Source organism: Mesitornis unicolor, unplaced genomic scaffold (genome assembly GCF_000695765.1).
Source record: "Mesitornis unicolor isolate BGI_N332 unplaced genomic scaffold, ASM69576v1 scaffold13347, whole genome shotgun sequence".
Classification (NCBI taxonomy): domain Eukaryota; kingdom Metazoa; phylum Chordata; class Aves; order Mesitornithiformes; family Mesitornithidae; genus Mesitornis; species Mesitornis unicolor.
The window spans coordinates 45268-69735 of NW_010197207.1; the positions used below are offsets into that span (position 1 = coordinate 45268).

General features: G+C 52.2%; 1 protein-coding gene across 1 annotated transcript in view; it reads right to left on the bottom strand.

The window, feature by feature from the left end:
- KCNT1 (potassium channel, subfamily T, member 1) overlaps positions 1 to 23501 on the bottom strand; it is a 34652-nt gene extending 11151 nt beyond the window's left edge. The window contains exons 1-18 of the mRNA XM_010188729.1: positions 23353 to 23501; positions 13965 to 14006; positions 7878 to 7957; positions 6906 to 7004; positions 5683 to 5740; positions 5295 to 5343; positions 4962 to 5021; positions 4169 to 4243; positions 3725 to 3808; positions 3321 to 3415; positions 2980 to 3160; positions 2720 to 2884; positions 2067 to 2203; positions 1895 to 1958; positions 1594 to 1702; positions 1079 to 1187; positions 198 to 347; positions 1 to 40 (exon numbers count right to left, since the gene is read on the bottom strand). The exon at positions 1 to 40 is cut by the window's left edge and continues 217 nt beyond it. Coding sequence (XP_010187031.1) covers positions 1 to 40; positions 198 to 347; positions 1079 to 1187; positions 1594 to 1702; positions 1895 to 1958; positions 2067 to 2203; positions 2720 to 2884; positions 2980 to 3160; positions 3321 to 3415; positions 3725 to 3808; positions 4169 to 4243; positions 4962 to 5021; positions 5295 to 5343; positions 5683 to 5740; positions 6906 to 7004; positions 7878 to 7957; positions 13965 to 14006; positions 23353 to 23501 — 1746 coding nt within the window. The remainder of the gene's footprint in view (positions 41 to 197; positions 348 to 1078; positions 1188 to 1593; positions 1703 to 1894; positions 1959 to 2066; positions 2204 to 2719; positions 2885 to 2979; positions 3161 to 3320; positions 3416 to 3724; positions 3809 to 4168; positions 4244 to 4961; positions 5022 to 5294; positions 5344 to 5682; positions 5741 to 6905; positions 7005 to 7877; positions 7958 to 13964; positions 14007 to 23352) is intronic.
- Between the last annotated feature and the right edge of the window lie 967 nt (positions 23502 to 24468).

Below are 24468 nucleotides of genomic sequence, written 5' to 3' on the forward strand. Positions count from 1 at the left end.
GTTCTCCTCCCTCCGGATGCCGATCAGGCAGACCCCGTACCTGTGCCAGGAGCATGATGTGGGCACTCACACCTGAAGAAAACCCCTTCAGGGCTTTGTCCCTGCACAAAGGACCTCACAGCACCCTCCAGCCCCAGCCCAGACGCCCCAGGGACGCAGACTGGCAGATGCACTCTGCCTATCACCCCTGTCCTCACTTCTTGTGTGCGTGGAAAGCGGCATAGGTGAAGCTCTTCCCCTCGTACTCCATGAAGAACTTGCTGTCGCCCATCCGGATGTGGTAGACCTCGTTGCCCGAGCAGCGCCCGTACATCCGCTGCCACTGCTCCGGGGACTCCTGGCCCTCCCTGCAACCACAGCAGCAGAGTGGTGGGACGGCACCACCATGGTGCTGGGAAGGGACAACCCCATGGTGCTGGGAGGGGACCCTCTCAGGGCAGAGCCACATGGTGGGAGTGCTGGTATGGTTTTGAAGCTGCCATTTAGATCAATAGCATGAGGCCATGTCCATGAGCTGTCAGTGTTGAGGCTGAGGAAAAGCTCACTTCCATTTCTGATTTTAAGTGCCTTTTTATTCAATGAGGACTCCTGGGGGACACAGAGCCCATGTTGGCAAACAGGTCTGAGTGTGGGGCGAGAGTCCTCTGAGAAGGATGTTTCCTAACTCTTTTGATGTCACATTACCCAAAATTCAGACGTTTCTGGCTGGCCAAGTGACAAAGGACTCATACCAATGGGTGGGCTGGCAGGGCTCCTCCTAGCTGGGCTTTATATAAACCCACCAAACAGCCTGCAGGGTCCAGGTTTGCACGGGCTGTGAATTAACTGTCCTGCCAGTGGGATAATGCCAGCATAAATAAGACACTTTTATCCCCAGTCTCTAGATAGATAGTGTTGGCCAGCCCATCCACACTGGTGTTCTCCCCGTACAATACTGGCTTTCGCTCCTGACCTGGCTGGGGGTCCCTGTGTGCTCCCCCAGGCCCCTATGGGCCCAGAGTCCTCCCCGCGACCTTCCATGCGTGGGCAGGGGCAGGGGCAGGCAGGGACAAGCAGGGGCAGGCAGGGCAGCACTCACTGGCCACGGGAGGTGTGCACCAGCAGCGTGATGAGGGTGGAGGTGGCGGGGCAGACGCAGTTCAGTGCCAGCATGGCGTATTTGCACTCCTCTTCGCAGACGACATGGTCTGAAAAGCAGATGGGACTGTCACAGTGGGGAGGAGGACAGCTGGCTTCCTCAGTGAACAATCAACAGCCCATGGGGAACATCACGAACAGGATTAATGCAGGCAGGAAAACAGGGATGGGGGTTGGAAAGTAGCCAGGTGGACACCAGCCCACCGGCACATCCGTGGGGACGCACACCTGGGACCAGTGTGTCCAGAGCCAGCTCTCCCTCAGCCCCAGGGCATTGCTGCAGGTTTCACTGCACATTGTGATAAAGGGGCTGACAGCCCTAAAATATCTTCCAGCAATTAGGAGGAGTCTCAGCATGGGGTCACAGACTCCTTGGAAATTGAAACACCACTGGAAGCATCTGTGATGGCAGGTAAAACAATGCAGACAGTGAAGCGAGTGGTGCCTTTGACTCACCGGCAAACTTGACGTGAAACTTGTTTTCAGGCTTTAGGATCTGAACGTAGAGAGGACAGTTTGGAGCAAAATCCTTCACAGCCCAGGCTCTCAGGATGGTCTGGTGGTCCTGGCCAAGGAGAAGAACAATAGGTACTTGCCTTGATGGCTTATTTCCCGCCGAGGATACACTCCGGACGAATGGCAAAGCACTCAACCACCGCAGAGACGTATGGCAAGGGCAGAGGCAAGATGCAGCAATCAGCCCAGTCCGTTCTGCCTCGAGAAATTAATAATCACCACCCACACCATCCCCCCTTACCGCTGCTGTGCGGTCCACCTCGTTTCGGCTGCTGAGGATGAAGCAGGCTTCTCCATTGTCCATCCTGCAAACAGAGAGCAGCAACCCCATGCACGTTACTGGGGACCCTCCTGGCAACCCAGTACAGCAGGACCGGCCCTGCCGTGGCTGTGCATCGCGCCCCTCTGCTCACTTGGCTCTCATCAGGTCCTGGTCCTTCAGTGCAGAGCCCTGAAGGTAGATCACTCGCTGTGACCACAGCGGGATCTGTAGGACCCGCCGCACCTGGATGTCCATCTCTGTCGGGCAGAGTATCACCACGTAGTAATCCTGCAAGAGAGGGGCTGGTGTGGGTCGGAGGGCTGGTACGGGGCTTTGCTGCCCAGGCAAACGGCTCTTTTGGAGCTTTTGATATTTGCTCTGGGTGTGTGACACCCCCTGCCCCTGCTCTAGGGTCTCAGAAAACATCGTCATCGTCTCCAGCCCATTCTGTGTAACAACGCCAATGCAGGCACGTCTGACTGTGGAATTAGGCAGGAGCCTCTTGCAGTTACTACAGCAAGCAGGATTTTAAAGCTTGGATATGTGGAGTCAAGGCTGGAATGAAATGCAAATCTGAAACATGTCGGTGATGCTCTCGTCTTGCAGAGACAGAAAGGAGCAGTTACTAGCGAAAGGATCACTTATTATGTAGGGATACTCCAGTAACAGCTGAGTAAATCCCACCGAGGTTTAGCAATTACACATTCTGTTGCTGTCTGAGATTCTCCATTCAGCAAAGATCACCCTTACATTTATAAAAGGGCAAGCATTGACCAAGCACATGAGAATGTGCCCTGTTCTCACCTGCAACCGCGGGTGGGCGTAAAACTCATTGAGAAAGTCCATGAGGAGATCAATCTTGAGGGAGCTGACGCAGAGGACGACGTGCTTCTCCGTCTGGGCGCGGTGACGGCTGTAATTGCCTCCCGACTTCTGTCGCTCCATCCACAGGTAGACGAGCTCCTCGAACTGCAAATGAAGGCAAAGAGCTGATGTCCCCATCGGTGGGGCTGCCCAGGCGTGGGCTTTGCATCCCTCTCCCCCCTCGGCTGCCCAGGTCTAACCTGGAGTGGCAGCACGACCAGAGCGACACAAATCATTATCACAACGAGGAGCTGGGAAGGCCAGATCTTTGGTGTCACGTCTCCATAGCCCACGGTGGAAAAGGTGACAATGCAGAAATAGAAGGACTTGAAGAGGGAGAGCTTCTCGCCTGCTCTTTCTAAATGCTGGATGCCACAAGTCCTGAAAGGAGAAAGCGCACATCACACCAAGCATTTCCCACCCCACCCAACCCTCCCGTAAGCCCTACAAGAGCCCAGTTCCACCAGTCAGCCCTGGGGCCTGTGAAGCTGGTTTCCCTAGGTGGAAATGGTGGTTTGGGGAAACAAAGAACAACACTCACCCCGTGAAAACAAGACACAGCAGGGTGCAGATCAGGATGAGCACCTGGTTAAACATTGCTGACTGTGTCCGTTGTATGGCTCGGTGCAGGTCATTCTGGGGAGGAGAGGAGAGGGCTCTCACCGGCTCAGAGAGCTCCTCCAAGGACCAACTGCTTGGTTGCTTGCCAAGGCCCCAGCAATGCCTCCCAAGATGGGGGTCAGGCCAGAACTTGCCCCTTGGAAAGGGATGGGCATTTCTGTGAGCAGCTCCGGGCTCTGCTGCTGCTAGCATCTCCAGGTGGCAAAGCCTCACATCCCACCAACCCCAGCTCAGCTGCACGTACCGAGTACCAAAAAACCACCCAAGAGTATCCCCAGGGTAGAGGGACCCAAGGCGAAACGGGTGGGACATCTGGTCACTCACAATCATGTTCTCCAGGGCGTACTTGGCAAGCCAGCAGTTCAGAAACACGGGAATGAACAAATTCCGCAAAGGAGGCCAGAATATCTATGAGAGCAAGAGTTACTCATAGAAAAATGCATGCTCTTTATTTAAAAAAAACTATAAACAGCCAACTCGGACCCTCTTGGGAAGGATCCATCTCCAAACTAAGCACTGGCTCCTGCAGAGGTGGCCACCAAAAGCAGCCCAGCTCCCCTGGCTGCAGCTGAGCAGCCGAAAAGGGAGGATGGTTTTTGGGATAATGCTCCAGAGAAAGTCATCATGTTGAAAAACATCGAAGAAAAAAATTTCCTGCCAGCTTTAAATACTACTTGGCCAAACATTTATTCTTCTTTATTTCACCATCAAAATTCCAGTACTTATTAAACTTAAAACCGCTTTAAAATGTCACGAGGAAACACTCACCGTGATAATAAATGGCACTGTGTTGATCATCTCAAGGATGAACGAAATGCGAAAAATCTGTTCCCAGATGTTCCCCTGAGGAATTAAAAACAAATAATAATTAAATAAGCTTCAAAATCTGCCAAGTGCTAATTAAAAAGCTCCCACTCTGCCACAAATGGGGGAAGTACACCAAAGCAGGCAGAGATGCTCCAGGAGAGATGCAGTGCTGGGGTCAGTGACCCCTTCCCAAACTGTCCAGCCCTTTCTGCAGCCACCACGTCCGTCTTTCTATCCCTACTGCTACACAACTGTCCCCAGGACCCTGACAAAATGCCATTTATTAAGGTCACTTTTCTTGGCCGTTTTAAGGGGATTTTATCTAAGAGAGCCAGTCTGTGCCTCTCCCTGCCCAGCTTGGAGCTGTGCCCACCCCCTCGAGAGGCAAAGACCTCGGCACAAGCAGGGATCGCGCTGCCCAGCTCAGCTCCAGCTCCACAACCTTGAGAAACTCAGTGTGCGTCAGTCTGACTCTCCTCCCAAAAAAAGCAGCGTAAAATAGGTCTGAATTTAAAGGAAGGCTGAAAAAAAAAAAGAAGAAATCCCTCAGCTCTGCTCTGCCAAATGCTTCTCCAACAGCCCGAAGGGGAATGAGAGAGGAAAACAGCCACAGCCAGCTCAGACATCACCTAGACAAGCATCCTCTCAGGATGCATAAGGCTTCAGACAGCTCAAAGACAAAGAAACGAATTCGCACCAGGGGGTCAGACCCAGACGGTGCATCCCTGTCCCCTGCCTGCCCCCGGGCTCTCACCTTGTAGCTGAGATAGATGAGCAGCATGGTCTCCAGAAAGCTGATCAAAGCGATGCTGACCTGCAGAGATAGAGCCGAGGGCTCATCCCACACGGCACCAGGCGAGCAGAGCCCTCCCCATGCGACAAGGAGCCTGTGGGTATCGCAGCCTCGCAATTTCATCTTCCTACAGCTCATCTTCTCCTATCTGTCCTGGGACTTTCACCCAGGGCCGTGTTTCACCCAGAGATCCCGTTTTACCCTGTTTTGGGCAGAGGATGCCCAGAGACTCGCCGGGGGCAGAGCTCAAAGCCCAGCTCCTGCACGGCCGTGCCCACGGTCCCAGGCACTCACCTGCACCGCCCACAGCGGCGTTTTCCTGTCCACCCAGAAGATGTGCGACCTGAAAAGAAAATTCAAAATGCACCTAAACTGTAGTCCAACCAGCAGCGCCTTTACCCCCCAGTGAACGCAAATCTGAGGATACCATTGATGCAGGAGTCAGTGCAGGACTGGTACTGGTGTTCCTTACTGGACAGTTTATCCTCTGCACACAGGATAAACCATTCTCAAGGGTGCAGCCATGGCACCTTGTCAATCAATTTGGTACAGAGAGGGTCCCTTCTGCAGCTCTGTGACCAAGAAATGGCCATGGGCAGCTGCCACCACCAGTCACATCCATCACTGCATCGCCACGTCCCCACAGGAGCAGACCCCAGCACCAGAGCAACCCTCGACTCACCAGTTTATCTTCGTGGACTGGTTGAATGCTGTGTAATTCTGCTTTTCGCATTCCCAGCTGGGGGAAGAGAGAGACAAAGCAGGGGAGAGCAGTCAGCAGGTTTGGGGGAAGGAAAGAGGGGCTCATGGGGTGCCTTCATCATGGGGGGAGGCCCCAGACAATGCTGCCACGTGTTCAAGCACACACTGGTCCCCACAGCCAGGGCTTTCTACAGGAGCCCACCTCACCTGGGCAGTTTTTAACATCTTATTGCTGGAGAAGAGCCATTGGGTACCTCAGCCCCTACCAGAGATGCTGGCACTCACTGGGCATGGGGCTCTAACACTGGGCTGCAGCTGGGAATCACCAGGCTGCAATGAGCAAAAGCTGCTGAGCTTGGACTCCGAGGATACAGCAGTGCCAAAGCCAAGGTCTTCCCCTGCCTTGTTGTGAGGGATGCGTTCCCACTGGCAACCGTTATTTTGCCAGAAACCCATGGGAAATTGGGCTTCCCTGAACTGCAGCTGTGCTGAACCTTTCCAGGATGCGCATCTGTGTCACACTTAATTTTTACAGATTCAAAACCACTTTTGGCCAATGCAGATGTACTTGCTAGTCTGCAGCCTTTATGAAGAGAAAATAAAATTGCTAATTCTCCTAGCTCTTGGAAAAAAAAACAACCAACCCACGCTGTACGTGAGCTAAACAAAGCAAGGACATATTAAAAATAGGCTCATAATGAAACCCAGAGCAAAGCTGGTGTCTGTGATCATCTGTCACCTCTGGGATCTAAATGGCAAAACATATTTCCTTCCCAAATGCTTAAATAGGATTTAGCATAAATGTCTTCAAGGGCATCAGCATTCAGAAATGACTTGCATGGCAATGGCTGGTAATCATGAGCTCTTGCCTGCATCTGAAGGCCATGCTGCGGCCCTGACTGTTACGGTCAGTCTGGATTTGGAAATTAATGTGGCCCGGAACTTTTCCACCACTTTTTCGCTGTGTGGAGTCGGCGGATGCCCACATGTCTGCCCATGGGGTTTGGGCATGGACCAAAGCCCACCAGACTGGCAAGTTGGGCTGAATGATCAATTTGAAGAGCTGGAATGGAGAAAAAGCACCCACTGCGAGCAGCCACCATCGCTTCCCGTGGCACGGGGGGACACGGGGCGCCCCATGGCAGCAGCACTCACCAGACGATGCACTCCTCCGGGGTCTACCGCATGGGGGCACCGCACCCCAGCCGATGCCCTCCTCCGGGTTGTCAAGCAGGACGCGGACGATGTAGAGGAGGCAGGTGAGGAGCTTCAGCGAGAAGTTGAAGAGCCGGATCCTCAGGCCTGCGACAGAGGGGAGCACAGCGTGGGGTAGGCCACACACCCCAGGCACCCCATAGCACAGCACCCCACAAGCTCTGCAGGGCCCCTCGCACACCAGGGGAGCTACAGGAACACCCAAATGCTGCTCATGCTTCACCCAGGGTTCTACGTGTCCTACTCGGTGTCAGATACATAAGAGACTGATACAGAAATAAATAACGATGAGTCAGCACCCTGCTGGCCCCAATAGAGACTCAAGCGAGGAGCTGCTGGAGTGCATTCCCCTCATTAGCAGGCATCCATTAAAAAGCATCAGACAGGCACAGCCAGGGCCCTGCACTGCAAACAGCTTGCAGGAGGAGGGATGGCAAGAGAATGCTGCTGTGCTCTTCCTCCCCGGCCAGTTCATCGGGTTATTACTCAAATTACAAGTGAGGAATTAATCACTTTTTCATTAAAAACTTTGCCATAGGCACCCTCTCGTGCTGCACTCCAGCTTTTTTAACAAGACGACAGGATGCAGGGAGGAAAAGAAAATGTGAATTTATAAATTAACACGCAGACTCCCTCCAGACAGCTAATGACATCTCGGAGAAAGAAAATAAAAACACCATTACTCAAATGGAGGCCGATGCGGACGGCTGAAGCAAGAGTGGGTAGCTCAGAGTCTGCCTTGGCTGTCCCCAGTGTCACTTCTGCTATGTGGGTGGGCAGCACCCCCTCTTCCCCATACAACCACAACCCCCAAACCACGTTGGCCAACACCCAACAGAGTGGCCAATGGGCAGCAGCAGCCTTGGGCTGGGGACACACGGGGAGCAGCCACCAGCAGATGGCAATGGCTTTGCATCCCATGAGGACGGAGCTGGGGCAGGGTTTGGTTTCTCCACTCACTTGATCGCTGGTTTTTGATGAAGAAGAGCTTCAGCCGCTCCTTGAAGGTGTTTTCATTCACATAGAACTCAACCTGCACCCTGTGGGAAGAGCACCCAGAGGAGCTGTCAGTGGAGGGGGAGGTCAGACCCAAAGTTCCCAGGAGCCTCGTCCCCACCATCTGGCTGGGTGAGCCCCCAGAGCAGCCCACAGCAGACCCCAGTCTCAGCCCTGGGCTCGCAGCTGCCCCCACTATACCAAATCACCAGCTGGGAGCACCAAGACATGGTGCACGGTGCACCAATGACTACCAAAGCAGCAGATGTGACCCATGGGCCCTGCCCGGATAGGAGCAACGTTCAGCATCGAAGCTGTTAAAAAACCAAATCTGATCTAAATGAAGAAAAATTCCCTTTGTTGCTAAGATACCACACTCGGCCATTCCAGAAAAACCCAGGAGCTGCCAACCAACTCCCAACGTCACCTGGCACTCGGAGCCACCGGTGATTTGTGTCACCAGGACAAGACACCGCAGCAGAGCCACCCACCACAGGGTGCTTCGGAGACACTGGTTGAGGGGAGCCACAGGTGATGCTGAAAACGCCTCTGTCCACCGCTGTGACCACCATAGCCATGTTTTTCATCTTCAGCCGCCTCAGCCTCCATCACTGACCCCCCCATAGCCGGGTGGATGCCCACAACTGCGTGGACCAGGGAGAGCCCCTCCAAGGCTGGAGGTTACTCACCACGGGTGTCAATGGGGCCTGGGATCAAGCACACCATGATTAAGGGTGTGTAGGCAAAACTGGTCCCTGGCCAGCCCATGTGCCACCCGCCTCTCCTATCACTTTATAAACGTCCAAGCCCTTTGCAAACTCCCTTATTCACACCCAGCAGGGTTAGAAACTGCACTCCTGATGCCTGTATTAGACTCTGAGCAAGACAAAGTCTGTGCATTATTGTTACAGCTGATAATGGAGTTAAGCGTGACGAATTAGCCGTTTCCCCTATTTCACTATATTCAGCAAGAAAGTGCTACTATTATTAGGGTTTTTTTTAACTGCTTGGAAGAAGGTCATCAAGATGGCATCAATCAGGCATATTAACAAGCCAAGGCATAGATGGAGGTGAGTGAATTTGCAGCGACAGTCATTAAAGCCACCACACCACCTTATTCCGCCTGTGCAACCCCCATGCACACGTGGTGCCGGCTCCAGCCAAGCGCCACCTGGCACACACCACCACGTCCTGATTTATTGGGAAGCAGCTGCTACGCTGAGGGATAAACAAATATTTACTGAGCTGATCGGGCAGCAAATTGGGAAGGGGTTTTATGAGACCCTCACTGCTCGGGAGCCCCTCTTGCTGGTACCTGTTGGCATTTCCCACAAAAAGCACGGCACACCCTTGGGAGCTCCTCAGGGCTTCTTCTGGGCTCCCTTATCAGGTTGAAAAGTCAGAGTGTTGATTTACAAGGCTCTTATGTATAAAAAGCAAATGTACAGAGAGAAAGCCATCACCTCAGGCATGATATCTGGGATCAACTCTTATACGGGCTATTAAACTTTGCATGCTTCTGCCATACATAACTGCTCCCTAGCTTAATCTCCCTTGGGGTGGCACAGTGAGAAACCACCATCGGTCGCCCAGTCTGGTGGCTGGCAGGGACGGGGTGATGGGCTCAGGGTGGCTGATCCACTCCAAGATCCCGTCCTTCAACATCTCCTAATGTGGCTGCAGCAGCACAGCCTGGACAGGGGCTGAGCCTGCATCCCCCCTGGGGCCCCAGTGCTCACAGGGACACTCCTGCAGGGACCACGGGTGCTGGGGAGTGAGCAGAAGGATTTAGGAGCGCTGGCCCAGTCTGCACGATGCCTTTGGAGCAAGTAGTCATAAACACAGAGCTTCGTAAGCACAGCTTTAACATGTGGTAAAATTAATTGTTCCCAAAGCCAGACTTGGCAAATAATTTATCTGTGTCAGGGCATAAATCAGCTGTCCACAACTGCTTATGACACTGCAGACACAAGCTAATTGCTCCTTCTCCTTATTAAAACGCCCAGGCAATGCTAGAAGCGGCTGTCAGCTCCCTCGTGAGCGCCGGGCACCCCATTCATCAGAGTCCCTGAGGATTAAGCACACGGAGGAGAGGGAGACATCAGGGAGCACGATTCCTCTCCCAGACACTCGCCTCCGTACCCGAGAAACAAACAGTGACATAAATCTCTGTTGCCAGACAGATGGTTCGCTGATCCATCGCACTGCAGCCCACCTCAGGACTCTGAATATAAGTGCCAATGGGTGAGAGAACGGAATTATTAAAAAAATAAAATCTAACTTTTCATGACAAAGCAGCCCATGCATTCATCCGTTATAATGGCTGCAGGAAGAAGGAACACTCAGAAAGCAACTGAAGCAGGTTTTGGGAGGGGAAGGAGGCTATTTATCACTGCAAAGAGATCAAGAAATAAAAGCATGTAGGAAGAACACGTTCCTGTGGAACAACCTGCACGTCCTGCACTGAGCCCCTGGAGCTGTGTGGGACTCCGCAACCATATGAGAACCTGGAGCCGTATGAGACCTTGCAGCCATGGCCCCACTGATGTCCCCCACACCCGTGGGGTGCCCATCCCATGGGGCTTCTGTCCGCAGAGCAGAAGCTCATCATGATGAGGACCAGGGCACTGCTGTGGTCCCCCCGTCCGCTCCAGCACTGACATCCGCTCTGCGGGCACCTGGGTAACCCAGCACCCAACAGCTGAACCAGGGATGGCTTTTACCCAGCAGCAGCAACCACCAGCAAGTATCAAAGCTCCAACTCCATTTCCAGCTGAGGGAAGGAGATGACATCATCTAAAATGCACCCTGCAATTTTGCTGCCAAGAAGTTAACTCCAAAGAAAAAAACAAGCTAAACTCCGACTGCTTTACCACCCCAAAACACACACTCCGACGGCTCTGCCTTCAAACCACCCCCTCCCTGCTGCCATGGCTGAGCATCCCTCTTGCAAGCCAGGCACTCCTTCTATCAGCCCAGCATCCGTCCTGCCACCCCTGTATCACTCCCACCGGTCCAGCAGGATGGGAACAGGCAGCACACTGCTCCCCCCTGCCTCGCCCTGGCTGAACCTCCCCGGCCGCCCCGATAATCATCGCAGTACAAGCTTAGTTACAAGTCCTCTGCTTGGAAGTGTAATTACTGCTATTATGCACTTCATAATGCCTGAGCAATTTCATTTTCTTTGCACGGTTATTTATTGTATTTTATTAACCTAAGATTAGAGGCAATTTGTTCTAAGATGATGAGCTCCCAAAAAAAGATGCAATAGTTTGCTTGGGAAAGTACAAGAGGCAAGATCAAGATGAGCACAGCCCAGCTCACCGGCATTAAAATAGACCTAGAGCACAGCCCTGGCTCCATGCTTGTGCCTTCGCCAGAGCTGGGGGCAAACACTTTCCCCTTAAAGACAAATAAACCACAAAAATATAGCAACCCATGTACAGCCCCATGCCAGGGCAAACCCACATGGGCAGGGAGGCAGGGACAGAGGTGTCCCCCCAAACTGCCTCCCCGGGTCACTTACATGGGCAGTCAGGCGCAGGCAGGTCCCCTCAGGTCCCCGTGGCGTGTGACAGCCTGAAAACTGAGAGGGCTCCAAAATCCACCATGCAGCAACCGCCCCCGAGCCAGGACACGGCCCAAAGCCTCCCTGCTGCTTCCCAAAGAAGGGCTTAGGTGCCCAGGGGGCTTTTGGGCTGTTTTATAATAGATATTTCTTGCCATGGAAAGGCTGTCTTCAAATAAATGTGGCTCTTGAAAGACAAGAAAGAAATCTCAGTGTCTCCCCACAGCTCCAGTCCTTGCTCTCACACTCTGGCTGGGTAGGAAATGCTGCTCTTGTCTCAGGAAATTTCTCAAGAAACTTTCTACATCATATAGAGAGACAAAAACAAGATTCTTTAGAGATTTTGGGGGAACAAAAAAAACCCCAAAACAAAACTCAACAAAACCCCAGAAACCTCTGCAATCTGGAGGCTGCCAACACCCAGCTCTATATACCTCATGAAAAACCACCCAGGTCAAATACAGAAGAAATGTGGCTGTGGCCAAGTCTGGCATTAAAGAAATGAGCTGCTGGCCCAGGTGGGCTCAGTGGGGATTGACCTTTTTTCCTACCATTTTCTTATGGCAATAGGTGTTCAGGTACAGAAGTGACAGCGAGACAGATGGCATCAAGTGAGCTTTGGGTACCAAACATCACCTGTGGATCTACACATTTGCCATCCTCCATTTATCCTGGGGCGAAGAGAGGACAGGGGCAGCTATGGCTCTTCCCACCAGTGCTCCCAGTTCACCGAGCTGCTCCCAGCGCCCAGATTGGAGCTAGGAAGCGGGAAGAGCTGTACAGCTGCGTACGTACAGCAAACCTGGGTGCCTGCCAGAGCCAGAAACAGGGAACAGGCTGCCCCCGTGCTCCATAAGCAGTAATTGAATAATTACTCAAAGGAGGAGGGTTGTGAGTTTCAACACGGCTGCACCGGCTCAGCGCCTGCAAGCATGCAGGAAAAGGGCTTCAAAATAAAGGAAACGGCTTCAAAATAAAGGAAACGGCTTCAAAATAAAGGAAATGGCTGCACAGGACTGCACAGCACTAAACGATGATGAGCAAAATTGAGTCCCGCACCAATAGATGCTGCACTGGGAACCAGAATTCTCTGGCACACGTTGCCCCAGGACCAGCTCAAAACCTTGTTTCTTCAAGGTTTCATGCATTTACCATAGGAATAAATCAGGAGAAAAAAGCATCTCCTGTTTTATTATGGAGTGTGATTTTTGCCCAAAGAATGGAGCGATATTGCTAACCATTCTGCAGCAAATTAAACCCAGCTGGATGCAGGTAATGTCATCCTGGCTCCCGCAGTAACACTGTGGTTTCCTTTTTTGGAGGATGAAAAGCAAGTTCCAATCAGTCACTTCTGGAAAAACTCTGCCCAAGACCGAGGTTGGCTTCACAGCCCAACCCCCAGGGCCACACATCTTGGCACTGTGAGATGAATGACGCCCTGAACATGTCCGCAGCAGTACTCCCACACAAACACATCTTTTCCTTTTTTCTTTTTAAAATTATTATTATGGAGGACATTCAATGGAAATGGGATTTTTATCATTTTCTTGTTTCCCAAGGCAGCTATAGCCCCTCTCTGGCTGTTGCAGAGCTCATTTCCAGGCACCAAACAGGCAGCAAGGATGCACTCAGGGGTGGGAGTTGATGATGTCTCCATGCAAGTGTTCTCAGTACCTAACAGCAAGGAGTGGTGATACTACGACATGGCATCGACCCAGCAGGACCCCAAAAAATGCAAGTTTAGCTCCAGGGTGAAGCGGATCCCCTGCTCCATGGCTCCTCCCTGCACTGGGAGCCTTGGCTTGGGGTCATTCCCGGGGATGGCACTGCTCTGGGTACCAGCGGGTGTGCACCAAGGGAGGGTGGCACAATGCGAGCGGCACTGCTTCCTCTTAATGATATAATAACAATAACGAAGATTAAAACCCGGAAAGGGAAGCATCAACGGAATAACATGCTGCGTTTTGTTTGGCTTATTTGTTTTGCAACATTGGAGATCGACACTTATGAGTCTGCTCCTATAATTGCTTCTGCTGATGAATCTGGATTGTTTAATTAGAGTCTGCGCATGGAGCTCATCGCTAATGGGCAATCACCAATTTGCTGCCAAGGCTATCACTTCTTCCCCAAGAAATTTGTTTGGCTTTGGGTGCAGACGGTCCTCCTGTGGTGGGAACCATTGCTCTTGCAGAAGGGTTTGCTGGTCCCACACACAACTCCTTGGTGCAAGAGCAAGACAAATCTCACGTTTATCAGCTCCCTTAAAAGCAGAATAACCTACTGCTAATTTAAAACCAAAGACCACTGCTCTTGGCAGCAGGTATTGCCCAAATGCATGCACTGCACAAGCCCCAGAAACTGCAGGGGGGCTTTGCTCTTCTTAGTTGGTTTTACCCGGGGGGAAGAGCAATGATCCCCAGAGCCGGGGGGGTTGTGGCAACACTTGCCCCCTCCCCGCTGGGCAACGCGTGCGGTGAACTTACTGTGAGAAGGAGGAGTCCATGCTGAAGTCCTCGGCGTGGGGCCTACGGAGCGAGAGCATCACAGGAGGTGAGGGGGACACACAGCCACCAGGCAGGAACCGGCGCGGCAGCTGGCACCGTGCCGTGGGGACAAACGGATGCCCAGGTCCTGGCAGGGGGTTGCACTGCACCTGGGACGTGTCCCCATGGTGGGGATACTGGGGACTCAGTGATGCTCTGGTGGCTTTGCCAGCACGCGGCCCCTTTAAGGACTCAGCTCCATGGATAAAAACACATTTTATGCTTTTTTCTTTTTTTTTTTTTTAATGTGTCTCACAAATTGCATCCCTGCTCTGGCTCAAATCAGTGTCACCCTTTCTGCGGAGAAATTAAATTTGTAAAGATGCTGTCTGGGTGGGTTTAGGAACCTAACACTGCATTTCCCCTACACACCTCTTCCCAGGGCTGGTTTTACACAGAGAGGAAATGGTCAGAGAAGGGAAAACAAAAAAACAAAACAAAAAAAAGAAAATAACCAAAAGTAATGATGAGGGGAAGACGAGTGTCATGGCATGGGAGGAAGAACACAGAGATCTCTAGGAGCGGATGGGAGGTGAAGGGACTCAAGCAGCACCCACAGCACCTGTGTTCGTGTACTGTACATCCTGCAGACAGACAGACAGCAGCACCGTGCTACAAAACAAAGCAATTGCCAAAAACAACACTCTTGCTAAGACATATCCATTTCCTCAGGTGGCCATGGGTCCCCCTGTCACCACGAGGGTTGGCTGAGACAGCTCCCGGAGCGCACTGGGGCCCTTCCCTGCCTCCCCACGCCTGGCGATGCTCTCCTGCCTTTCCTCATTTAACAGGAGTCCAGGCAATCGAGAAATACACCCAAAGCAAAGAGGGCAGTTGCAGCTCGTAAAGCTTTTTCTTTCATTTTGCTTTGCGCTTTATGAGCCTGCAGCATTCCCATGTAGTTCAAACTAAATAAAAGCAATAAATTCACATCTCAATTAAAACATGAGTCCGAGGGAAAGCTAATTCATCCCTCAGCCACAAGACATACTCAGCAGCCTCCCCATGATGTGATTTAGTTTGCTACTACTCTGTCTTTATTACCTGTGTGAAGGCTGCAGGGAGGAGCTCATCATCCCAGAGCCAAAACACCCACAGAGAGCCCAGGCTGTGCCAAGGGGAGCCACTGGCCTGGGGGTCACTGGCAGCAATGTCCCCCACGTCAGACCCAGGAGACCTGCAGGAGATGCTCAATTTGGGAGAGAAGCTCAGTTTAGGAGGGATGCTCAGCTTGGCAGGGATGCTTGGGATGCAGAAGGTGCAGGGTCCAAGGAGATGCTCTGCACATCCAGCCTTGCCCACCAACACCCCAAACTGCAAGGGGCGGTTGTAAAAAGCAATTTTTTACCACTATCTATTACCACTGCTGGTTTTTAACTTGCTGGTGCAATGCCGTGAGTCAGTTCACAGTCGAGTGGTCCCTTGTGCCACCTCCCCCAGGGATGGCAAACCCCAGGGTGGGTGGATCAGCTACACCACCCCCTGGAGCAGCTCTGGTATTGATTTAATGCCAAACAACCCCAACTTTCTCCAGCTGCAAACCAGAGGCAAGCGTGGTCCTGGGAAGGAGTTCAGCCAGCCCAGCCTCCCTCCACCAAATTGGGTTATCCCATGTTAGCAGCATTTGGTTTTGCACAGGAGTCTTTTATGCCTTCCAGAGATGTTTATGGGGAAAAACCCCAGCAAATTATTTGGTTTTCTCCTAACACACTGCCAGCTGGCAACCAGAAAGACTGTACAAACGGATTCATTTCACCTGCAGCTCCCCAAGGCAGATGAACGCTCCTGAACACAGGACAGTCAATCACACAGCTCAGTGGGGTCCTGCAGACCCCAGGCTCTGGTGTCACTGTGGGTCCTGGAGCACTGGGATGAACTGGTGCAATTCCCAGGATGCCTTCTCCATACAGGTGAGCAATGGGCTCATGAGGTAAATAAATGTCTTACTCACATAAAGGCACCATGAATAAAAGGCACTCCAAAGGCACAGACAGACCATACCCACCTTTAACCACTCTGTGCCGTGGTTAAAGCACGTGTGACAAATTAGTAACAAAAAAGTGACCTCTGCTTCCAAATGAACAAAATCCTTTATCACTGGGGGAGGCAGCAACCCTAAGATGTCATATAGAAACTTCCCCTTCCCACCAGGCACCCAAATTCTCATAAGCGGTCTAAATGTTAAGAAAACATGGAAAACATTTTACGAAAACTAAAAATCACTCACGTTCTCATCCGAAAATCAGTTGTTTTCCAGATCCCAACAACTTTTTACAAGTTTCAGCTTGGAGAGTGTGGTTTACTAGGTAAAGGCCACATGCTGTGGGGAGAAGGACAGACGGACCCATGTGACAGACACATGGGATGCCCAGCACTGCCCCGTGGCCAAGCCGTCCCCATTGCCCCAGAGCTCTCTGCCAGGCACCAGCCTCAAACCTGGGTTTGGGGACCAGCTCCAGCACCAGCACCCCCCTTGCTGCCCCACACAAACACCACCCTGGCCATCACGGACCCCTCTGCCAATTATCCCACAATTAATCCAGGTTGGCTGCGGGAGGAGATGAACAGAGCAGCAGCAACCATTTCATGCGCAGTCTCCCTTGAAAGCAAAGAGCAGATTTACAACACACTGTCTTACTAAAGCAGTTTAACTCAGTCTGAATGGCTGCACTGGCTTTTAATGTGTTTTAGATAATCTGCTTTAAATTCACCTTTTGCCTTCATCCAGATCAGCCTTCCTGTGCACCCCCGTGCTGACAAACTTCAGCTCAGCCCATTCCCACCATGGATGCTAACTACGGCAGCAAGCCCAACCTCCAGACAGAGGTGCCAGACCTGGATGGGGACACTTGGGACCTCTCCAACCATCAAATCTTGGCTGGCATGGGCAGCATTTCCCAGAGCCAGGGGCAGAGCCAGGAAGGGAGAGAAGAAGGAGAGGAGCGGAAGGGGAAGAAACTTTGCTGCCGCAGAGACGGGTCTGTCACCGTGCCACCGCAGCCCCTACAGAATGGAAAGGTTTTATTAGGAGATGAAGAGACAATGGCACATCTATTATTAGAACAAAAGGCAACTTAAAAGCCTTGCTTATGTACCAGAGGGAGCAATCACCTGCACGCCCACACTGCACCGCAGCTCCTGGGCTGAGCAGACACCTCTTCACCCAAACTGCATCCCCGGTCCCAGCACAGGCAGCACCTCCAGCCCCGCTGCCCCTCAAATTTGGGCTGCGAATCTGACCTCCTTCACTCCGGGATGCTGCAGGATCTGATTTAGGTCATCCGCCTCATGCAGATTTCGGGGTAAAGCCCTGTGTTTGAAGTGCTTGGAGATACTCAGACAGACCAGAGCAGCAGAGCACAGCACAGAGAGCTGCTCCCCCAGAGCAAACTCCCTGCCAGCTCCGCGCCTTCGCCGACATCTCCTGATTTTTCCGGGAGGTATTCTGGTAAATGAAGGGTATTAAAAACTCACTTTTGGCCATGCAGTTCCTATTGAATTTACAGCCATCATTTCCAAGCAAAAAAAGAAATCCTGCCTTGACTTAAAGCTCCTGGAAGTTACAAAGACACAAGCAGTGACCTGCCAATACCACACTTGGCTTTGGGCTGCTCACCAACCACATGCGAGGCACAGAGGCACTTTGAGACTGGAGGCAGAGACAGAGTCTCTGAGACTGGGGACAGAGCTGCTGAATTTGGTGCCCTTTAGCCCCTGGTCCCAAAATGCCTCCAAGACAGAGGCAAGGCAAGGGGGTTAAGAGGAACCAAGCAAGGTAACTGCTAGGGAAGGCTCCCCGGAGCAGTGCTCATCCTCTAAGACACAAGATGCACCATGGTTCCTACCATATTGACAGTGAGAAGCTCATCCCCAGAAATAGCCTGATGTGAGAAGGACAGATGGGAGGAGACGAAAAAAGAAAGCAAAGAGGGGGAGCAGGGACGAGTGAGAGGAAGGGGAAAGGCAGAGGAAGACGCACGCGTCCTGCTCGCAAACCTCTGTACGAAGGGAGGCCGGGGCAGGGCAGCCCACCCCCCCCAGCCACAGGGACTGGAGCCCCCTCTTGTTTAATCACAGAGGTAGTTTTGTTGGTTTTGTTGTTTTTTTTTCCCCTTGGCATTCCTCTGCAAAACTGCCATCACCACGAAAATACATAAAGTTTAGAAACAAATGAGGCACAGTGCCAACACCGCAGTGTCGCTCGTTGCAGCCAGGTGAGCCCTTTGCCGCTCACTGCCCTGCAGCTCCTGCTGCTGCCTGTCATTCCCCTCCAGACCAGTATGGCTCTCCCAGCAGGGTGGGCACTGCAAAACAGCCCTACAGGCTGCTCTAATGCACATCTCCCTGCCTTTTTTTAATGAGCTAAATGAGTCCCTGCAGTTCCATCCAGTGGCTAAGCCCTGTGGAGGAAGGACCCCTGCTGCAAGACTCCTGCTCCATCGCAGTCCCACAAAATGGGATGACCCCTATGCCTGGCAACCCATCCACACCACAAGCAGGAAAGCCTCCACAGGAGGAGGAGGAACGTGCTAATCCCCATGCCCTGATGGGACTGGATGGGAACAAGGGCCCTACAATAAACAGCAAAAGCCCAAATGCATGTTTCAAGTGTAGGCATCCTTAGGTTAGGCACTTTGTCTGCATGTCAGCCCCTATATAGGGTACTGAGATCTTCAGCAGCGCTGATGTCTCACCAGCAGCCGTGGGAGGAGAGATCAGCACTTCTCAAACCCAGACTGCTCCCCTCGGGCAGCTCAGGGGTTAGGAGAATTTGAGGGACAGGAACCATGAACACAGAACTAGGCACCGAAACACACCTGAACCCTGCAGGAGGGAGCTTGGAGAAGAGTCCCAGCCAGGACACGGTGATGTGGGTCTTGTCCACCTGCAGAGGAGTGGGTCCAAAATGGGAAGGATGAGTGGAGCTTGGGGGACGTTCTCCAGGATGAGCACAAGGAAGAGCCATGCTCAAGCCCTCATGCCTGGGGCCTGGGACGAAATCTCTGGCTGTGTTTACAACTGCTCTGTTTAGTGTGAAGGATGCCACCTGTCAGCTCCCCGCACCGGCAGCAGGGAGCTGGGTGCGCTTCCCGCTCATCAGGATCAAGCAGTGAGTTTTCATATTGCCCTGATAACCGAGTTCAGCAACCCAGCACCTGGCCCGTTTTTGCAGTGGTCCTACCCCAAAAACACAGCATCACGCAGCAGCACCCACTGCTACACAGGAAAGAAACACCCAGGTGAAATGGCAGAGCCACCCCAGCAGAGGTGGCTGGACCCCAGCTCCAAGACCAGCTCAAGGTTTGGTTAGTGCCAGCCAACAGCACATGAACCCTGACGCAGGCTCAGCTGCTCTCCAAACAGGAACACCCTCAGCCAGAAGGAAAGTGGATTAAGGCCAAAGAACTTTGTAAGCTAAACCCTCCAGACCACTCAGGCTCTCTCTCAGGTCTTGTGGCTGCAGGGACCCTGCCTGCAGTGGTGTCAGATCCTGTCTGCTCTGGGGACGCACAAGCAGGGCCACCTTTGCCACATGGCACAGAATGTCCCGCTCCAAAAGGAGCGGAGCAGGAGCTGGGTCTGGTACAGATGCAGAAATCCTCCCATAACCCCAAACCTTCCCAATATCCGTTACTTGCTGCTGTGACCATCACTGGGAGACCTGCCTGTGGTTGTTAGGGTTTCAATGGCCAGACTGGACCTTTCCACTGGTCTGCTTGTGTGTGAGTGAATCATTTAGCGAGACCTTGGCTGCCCCATGGGGGAACAAACGTCAATTGGTCAGAAATTACCTTTTCAGACACATTTGGGCAACTTCCTCACTCTCCGAAGAGCTTTACATCCAAGAAACATTGCATTAAACTCACCCTAGCGGTGCACTGCCGTGTCTCACTGAGCAGACTCCAGCCACCTTGTTGACTGTAACATGGCTGAACCCAAGCCCCACTTATTCCTCCCAAAAATACCTCAAACTGAGAGATGAGAGGAAGCTGCAGGAGGTGGGGCTGTGCAGCCTGGAGAAGGGAAAAGGAGAGAAGGACTCGATTGCTGCTCTCGGCTACCTGATGGTAAGTAGCTACTTTAAAGTTAGCCCAGCTTTGAGGAGGGGTTGGACCAGAGCCCTCCAGAGGTCCCCTTCAACCTCAACTCTTCTGCAATGCCCCAAACCTCAGCATTTCAGATTTTGGTGATGGGCTGCTCAGCAAATTCAACTCACAGAGTGAGTCACTGCCAGGGCTTAGGGCAGAGCTGCCCTAAGTTTTGCCCTAAGTCCTTTTGCAGAGCTGCAAAACCAGATAACTTCAGGGTTTCAGTGTGCCCCAGGAAGGGCAGGTGTCAAACTTGCCCCTGTTTCCAGCAGAGTTGCATAAACAGGCCACAATTATCTTGTAAAAATGTTTCTGTTTTTAAACCCACACGTCCAGTATTACAGAGAGATCACCAGCCCATGAAATGGGATCCAAACACAGCGATTTACATGTCCTCACGCCTGCCACCAGCTCCCTCCCAAGCACAGAGCCTTCACCCCACAACACTGACGGACAACACAGCACAGAAATGGGCTTTTCTGTGACTTTGTCCCTATCACACTTTCCCTCTCAAAGACCCCCAGCACTCACCATACGAGACCAACCTGTCTCAGGAACAGCCCAGCTTGGGAAAGTCTCAACCTTTCACCACTTGCTCCATTCTCATGATTGTTGTGTGCCAGGACAGTTTCAGTGACCAGGCAGCGGGTCTGGTGGCAGAACCTGCCTTCCCCAGGCTGCATCCCCTCCTCAGAGCAGCCCCTGATATACAGGAGCAGCTCTCAGCATCTTCTGCGGGAGCTCCTTCCCCATCAGCAGCCTGCACTGGTCCCATCCCACTCGCAGCTCCCCACCCACAAGAAAGCATCCCCATCCTGGATGCCCAGAGCCAGCCTCAAACTCCCTGTTTTGTCTCCAAATGTGAAATATTACATGGCTGTGGAGTGGTTTCTCATCAGATGAATTAAAACCCTTTGCTCCTGTTCGGACTGAGAACCCCTAAAAGCCTTGAGACACTGCAATGACTAAGAGACAGAGTTAGAGGTAAATAAAGTAGGTGAGAATAAACTCCAGTGGCCTCACTCCTTTAGAGGATTCATTTGCATCCCTGAACACACTGCATCCTCCTCCACCATGACCCGGTGATTTCACTCCTAATTCTCAGTGACAATCATTGCTAACTCAATAATGCTGCTGGTGTGGAGGAGACAAAGCCCGAGCAATTCTCCTGCCTTTGGTGCTTGCACACACAGGGAAAAGACAAGTGCACAAATCCTAATCTTAACCACCAACTCAGTTGTCGGGAAGCAGTGTGTGGAGCAGGGGGACTGCCCGGCAGTCAGGAATTCGGATGCTGCATGCAGGAGGGGAGGAGAGCTGCCAGCAACTTCCCTGCCTCTGAGCAGCAGTGCCCAAGGCATCATCCCTTCCTTACAAGAAGAATGCAGCAAAACACTTGAAATTATAGTGAAACCCAGGGAATTGGGTTCTTTTATAAAGCCCTGAGGCATCCCGGTGTGCTTGGCATGCTTGGCTTTCTGGCAAGGATCCACTAATATACTGCAGGCTCTGCAGTTTTTGGATTTGCTCCCCCAGGTCCAAAGATGCCTTGCAGCATCCCTCCTTTGGGCCATGTTCCCCAATGAGACAAGGAGCAGTCCTAGGGTGAAGGGTTGGCTCCCGGTCCTGGGCAGGAACCCACTGAGCCCCTCAGCACAGGAGAGGAGAAGCCCCTCTTACGCGTTTAATCACAGCTGATTAGCAGTGGTTGTAAGAGTCCCGTAGTTGCAAGCAGGAGTCTTTTCCTAGCCCCTGTGCCTCTGGATTTGAACACAGACACTGGTGTACTGTCTGTACAAGCTCACTCCAAAGGTTGTGCCACAGTCAGAGATGCAGGTATCCTCAGAACAGGTCCATCTTTGATGTCTTTTTGAAGCAAGACCCAAAAATGGAGCGAAAGCGGTCTGAGCAACATGGGGAGCAGATTCAGACTGCTTGTTAAAATGCGCTGAGACCACACCAGCTTTGGGGATTTAGTTCCAGTGCACCCACACTTTGCCCATTTGCAGCTTTCCACGTGTGTAAGCCCTCGCCTGACAAAGTCAGAAGGCAACAACCCACAAGATCCCAGCGCCTGCTCACCAGAGAAGCGGCACCGGGGCCATCTGGAGAGCTGTCACACCACCCATCAGATCAAGACACACACTCCCAGTCCCGAAAGCACACCAGGACCCTGCTTCCCAAATCTGGAGACCAGAAGATGTGCCCGGCACGGCTTGGCACCGGGGAATGCCCATGCCAGTGCCCCTGCCCAGCTCCCAAAATGCACGCATCCCTCCTCAGCTTCCCCGATGGGGACCACATCTGCTAATCCTGGCTCGTGGCCACCTTCCCTTCAGCCCACCAGTGAGACACCACCAAGATGCTGAAGCTGCGGTGCTAATTCCTTCCCATCTAAAGCCAAACAAGTAAAATTCACCATGAGCAGAAGCTCTCCTACAGTGCTCATCTACACTGGAAACCAGAAACAGTCCAAAATGACATCCTGGAAAATATACAGTACACAATCACAGGTGAGGCAATTTTTGCTGAGAAGGAAGATGGCACGGATGGGCTGAAAGACTCAAAAGATGGGGAAAAAATGAAACAGAAAATGGAATGAACAGAACAAGAACTGAATTACTGACATATGTACCCTCATCATAACTAGGGGACCTGGCTTCTTCTGAAACACTGTAATTCAAGTGCAGTGGAAAGCATTTTTAGCTTCCTGAACAAAACCAGCTCACTTCTTCCTGCACACATCAGCTGTGTGCTTGCAGAGAGATGCTGCAGCATTCTGTATGGTAGCTCTTTTTTTTTATTTTTTTTTGCAGTTACAAATAAATTGTCCCTCAGATGGGGAATTGAGCATCATTTCTCCCATGCAGACATGGTGCTTATGTACAGTGCACAAGCAGTGTAAATAAGCTTCAGTCTTATACTGCACAGATAAGGCGCAACACAAGTTGTGTGGCAGCCCCATGGGCTCAGGGCTCCATTCAGACATGCTTTTGGCATGCAAAAAAAAAGAAAAGAATCAGCACTTATGAAAAATTTAAAACAACTGGCTTTCTTATGCTCCAGCTACCTATTTCATAATACAACTTCAGAGCTGGTGTGGCTCTTTAGCATCACTATCAGAAGGATTTGATCCTCCAGCCCATGGTGGCACTAAGCCTTTCCCTCTCATTTAAAAGATAAAAGGTGCTGCCTCCCCCACCCACAAAGCCCCACGCACCACTGCAGTCCTGCAATACCTTTGTCCGACATCACTCCCCATGGATCCCATCCTCCGAGCCGGCAACAAGGGGCTCACCCCGTGGACATCTTCTGTCATCGCCGGTGGGACGGTTTTTACATGGGAATTGCTCTCGGAAGGGGAATTCTTCAGCTTGGCTCTGGCCATCCTGCGAGCATTGGCTGCCTCTCTGACTTCTTCCTCTTTCCCCCCTGAACTCTATCATACATAGCAATCCTCGCCGCATTTGGTTTCGAGCTGTCGGCACGTACCATCTCCTTCCTTCTGCTCTCTCCCCAGTCACGGCGGCTCAGTGGAACAATCCTGCCCTGCACATTTATTTTGGTAGTGAGGGGAGTCAAGGCAAACTCTCTGGCCTTGCTGCTGCAACGGCTGTGGTGCAAAGCAACCGAGAAAGCATCCACAATACAGAGATCTCTGAAATGCCTTTGTTTAGTGAATAATGTAATTGTCTTGGCTGCCTCCTTTAAAAAAACGATTGCATTGCTCTTATCACCACATGCAGGGCAGGGGCTGAGGGATTATTTTTTCCCCATCCCCGTTTTTCAGTAGCAATGTGAGGGGGAGGAAGCTATTTTATCTTATTCCTCTGTGTAAAGAGCAGTGTGTGGACTGCATGCCAGGGAACAGACTCAGCGTGCTTGACTCGCAGACACAAAGCAGTAGAGCAAGGTCCCCTCTGAAATCCACCTGCTGTGACTGAGCGGAGAGGAAGGCGCTGCTGCTTCCCTCTGAGCTGCCCTTGGCCATGCGGGCTCAATCACCTGGCCAGGCTAAAACACCCCCAGAGAGGTGCACGCTGCCTGTCCCACAACAACTCAGCCTCCCCTTCTCAGGTGAGAACAAAAGCTGCTGCTCCTCGAACGTGCTTGGCATTGATTTCCCTAAGAAAAGGGAATTCAAGGTGGCCAGGGGAGTCCCAGATAGGAGCTAAACCCCTGAGTCTGCCAGTCTGCAGGTGGGACTGGAAAGGGGGGTCATGCACCCGCCCTCTTTCTGGGGATGCCACCAGTCCATAGGTGGGTGGCAGCCCTCAATGCAGAGTAGTATCTTCAGGCAAACCAGGAGGGTGCTAGGACCAGGACTTGGGATTCAGTAATGTGGACAGCGGCCG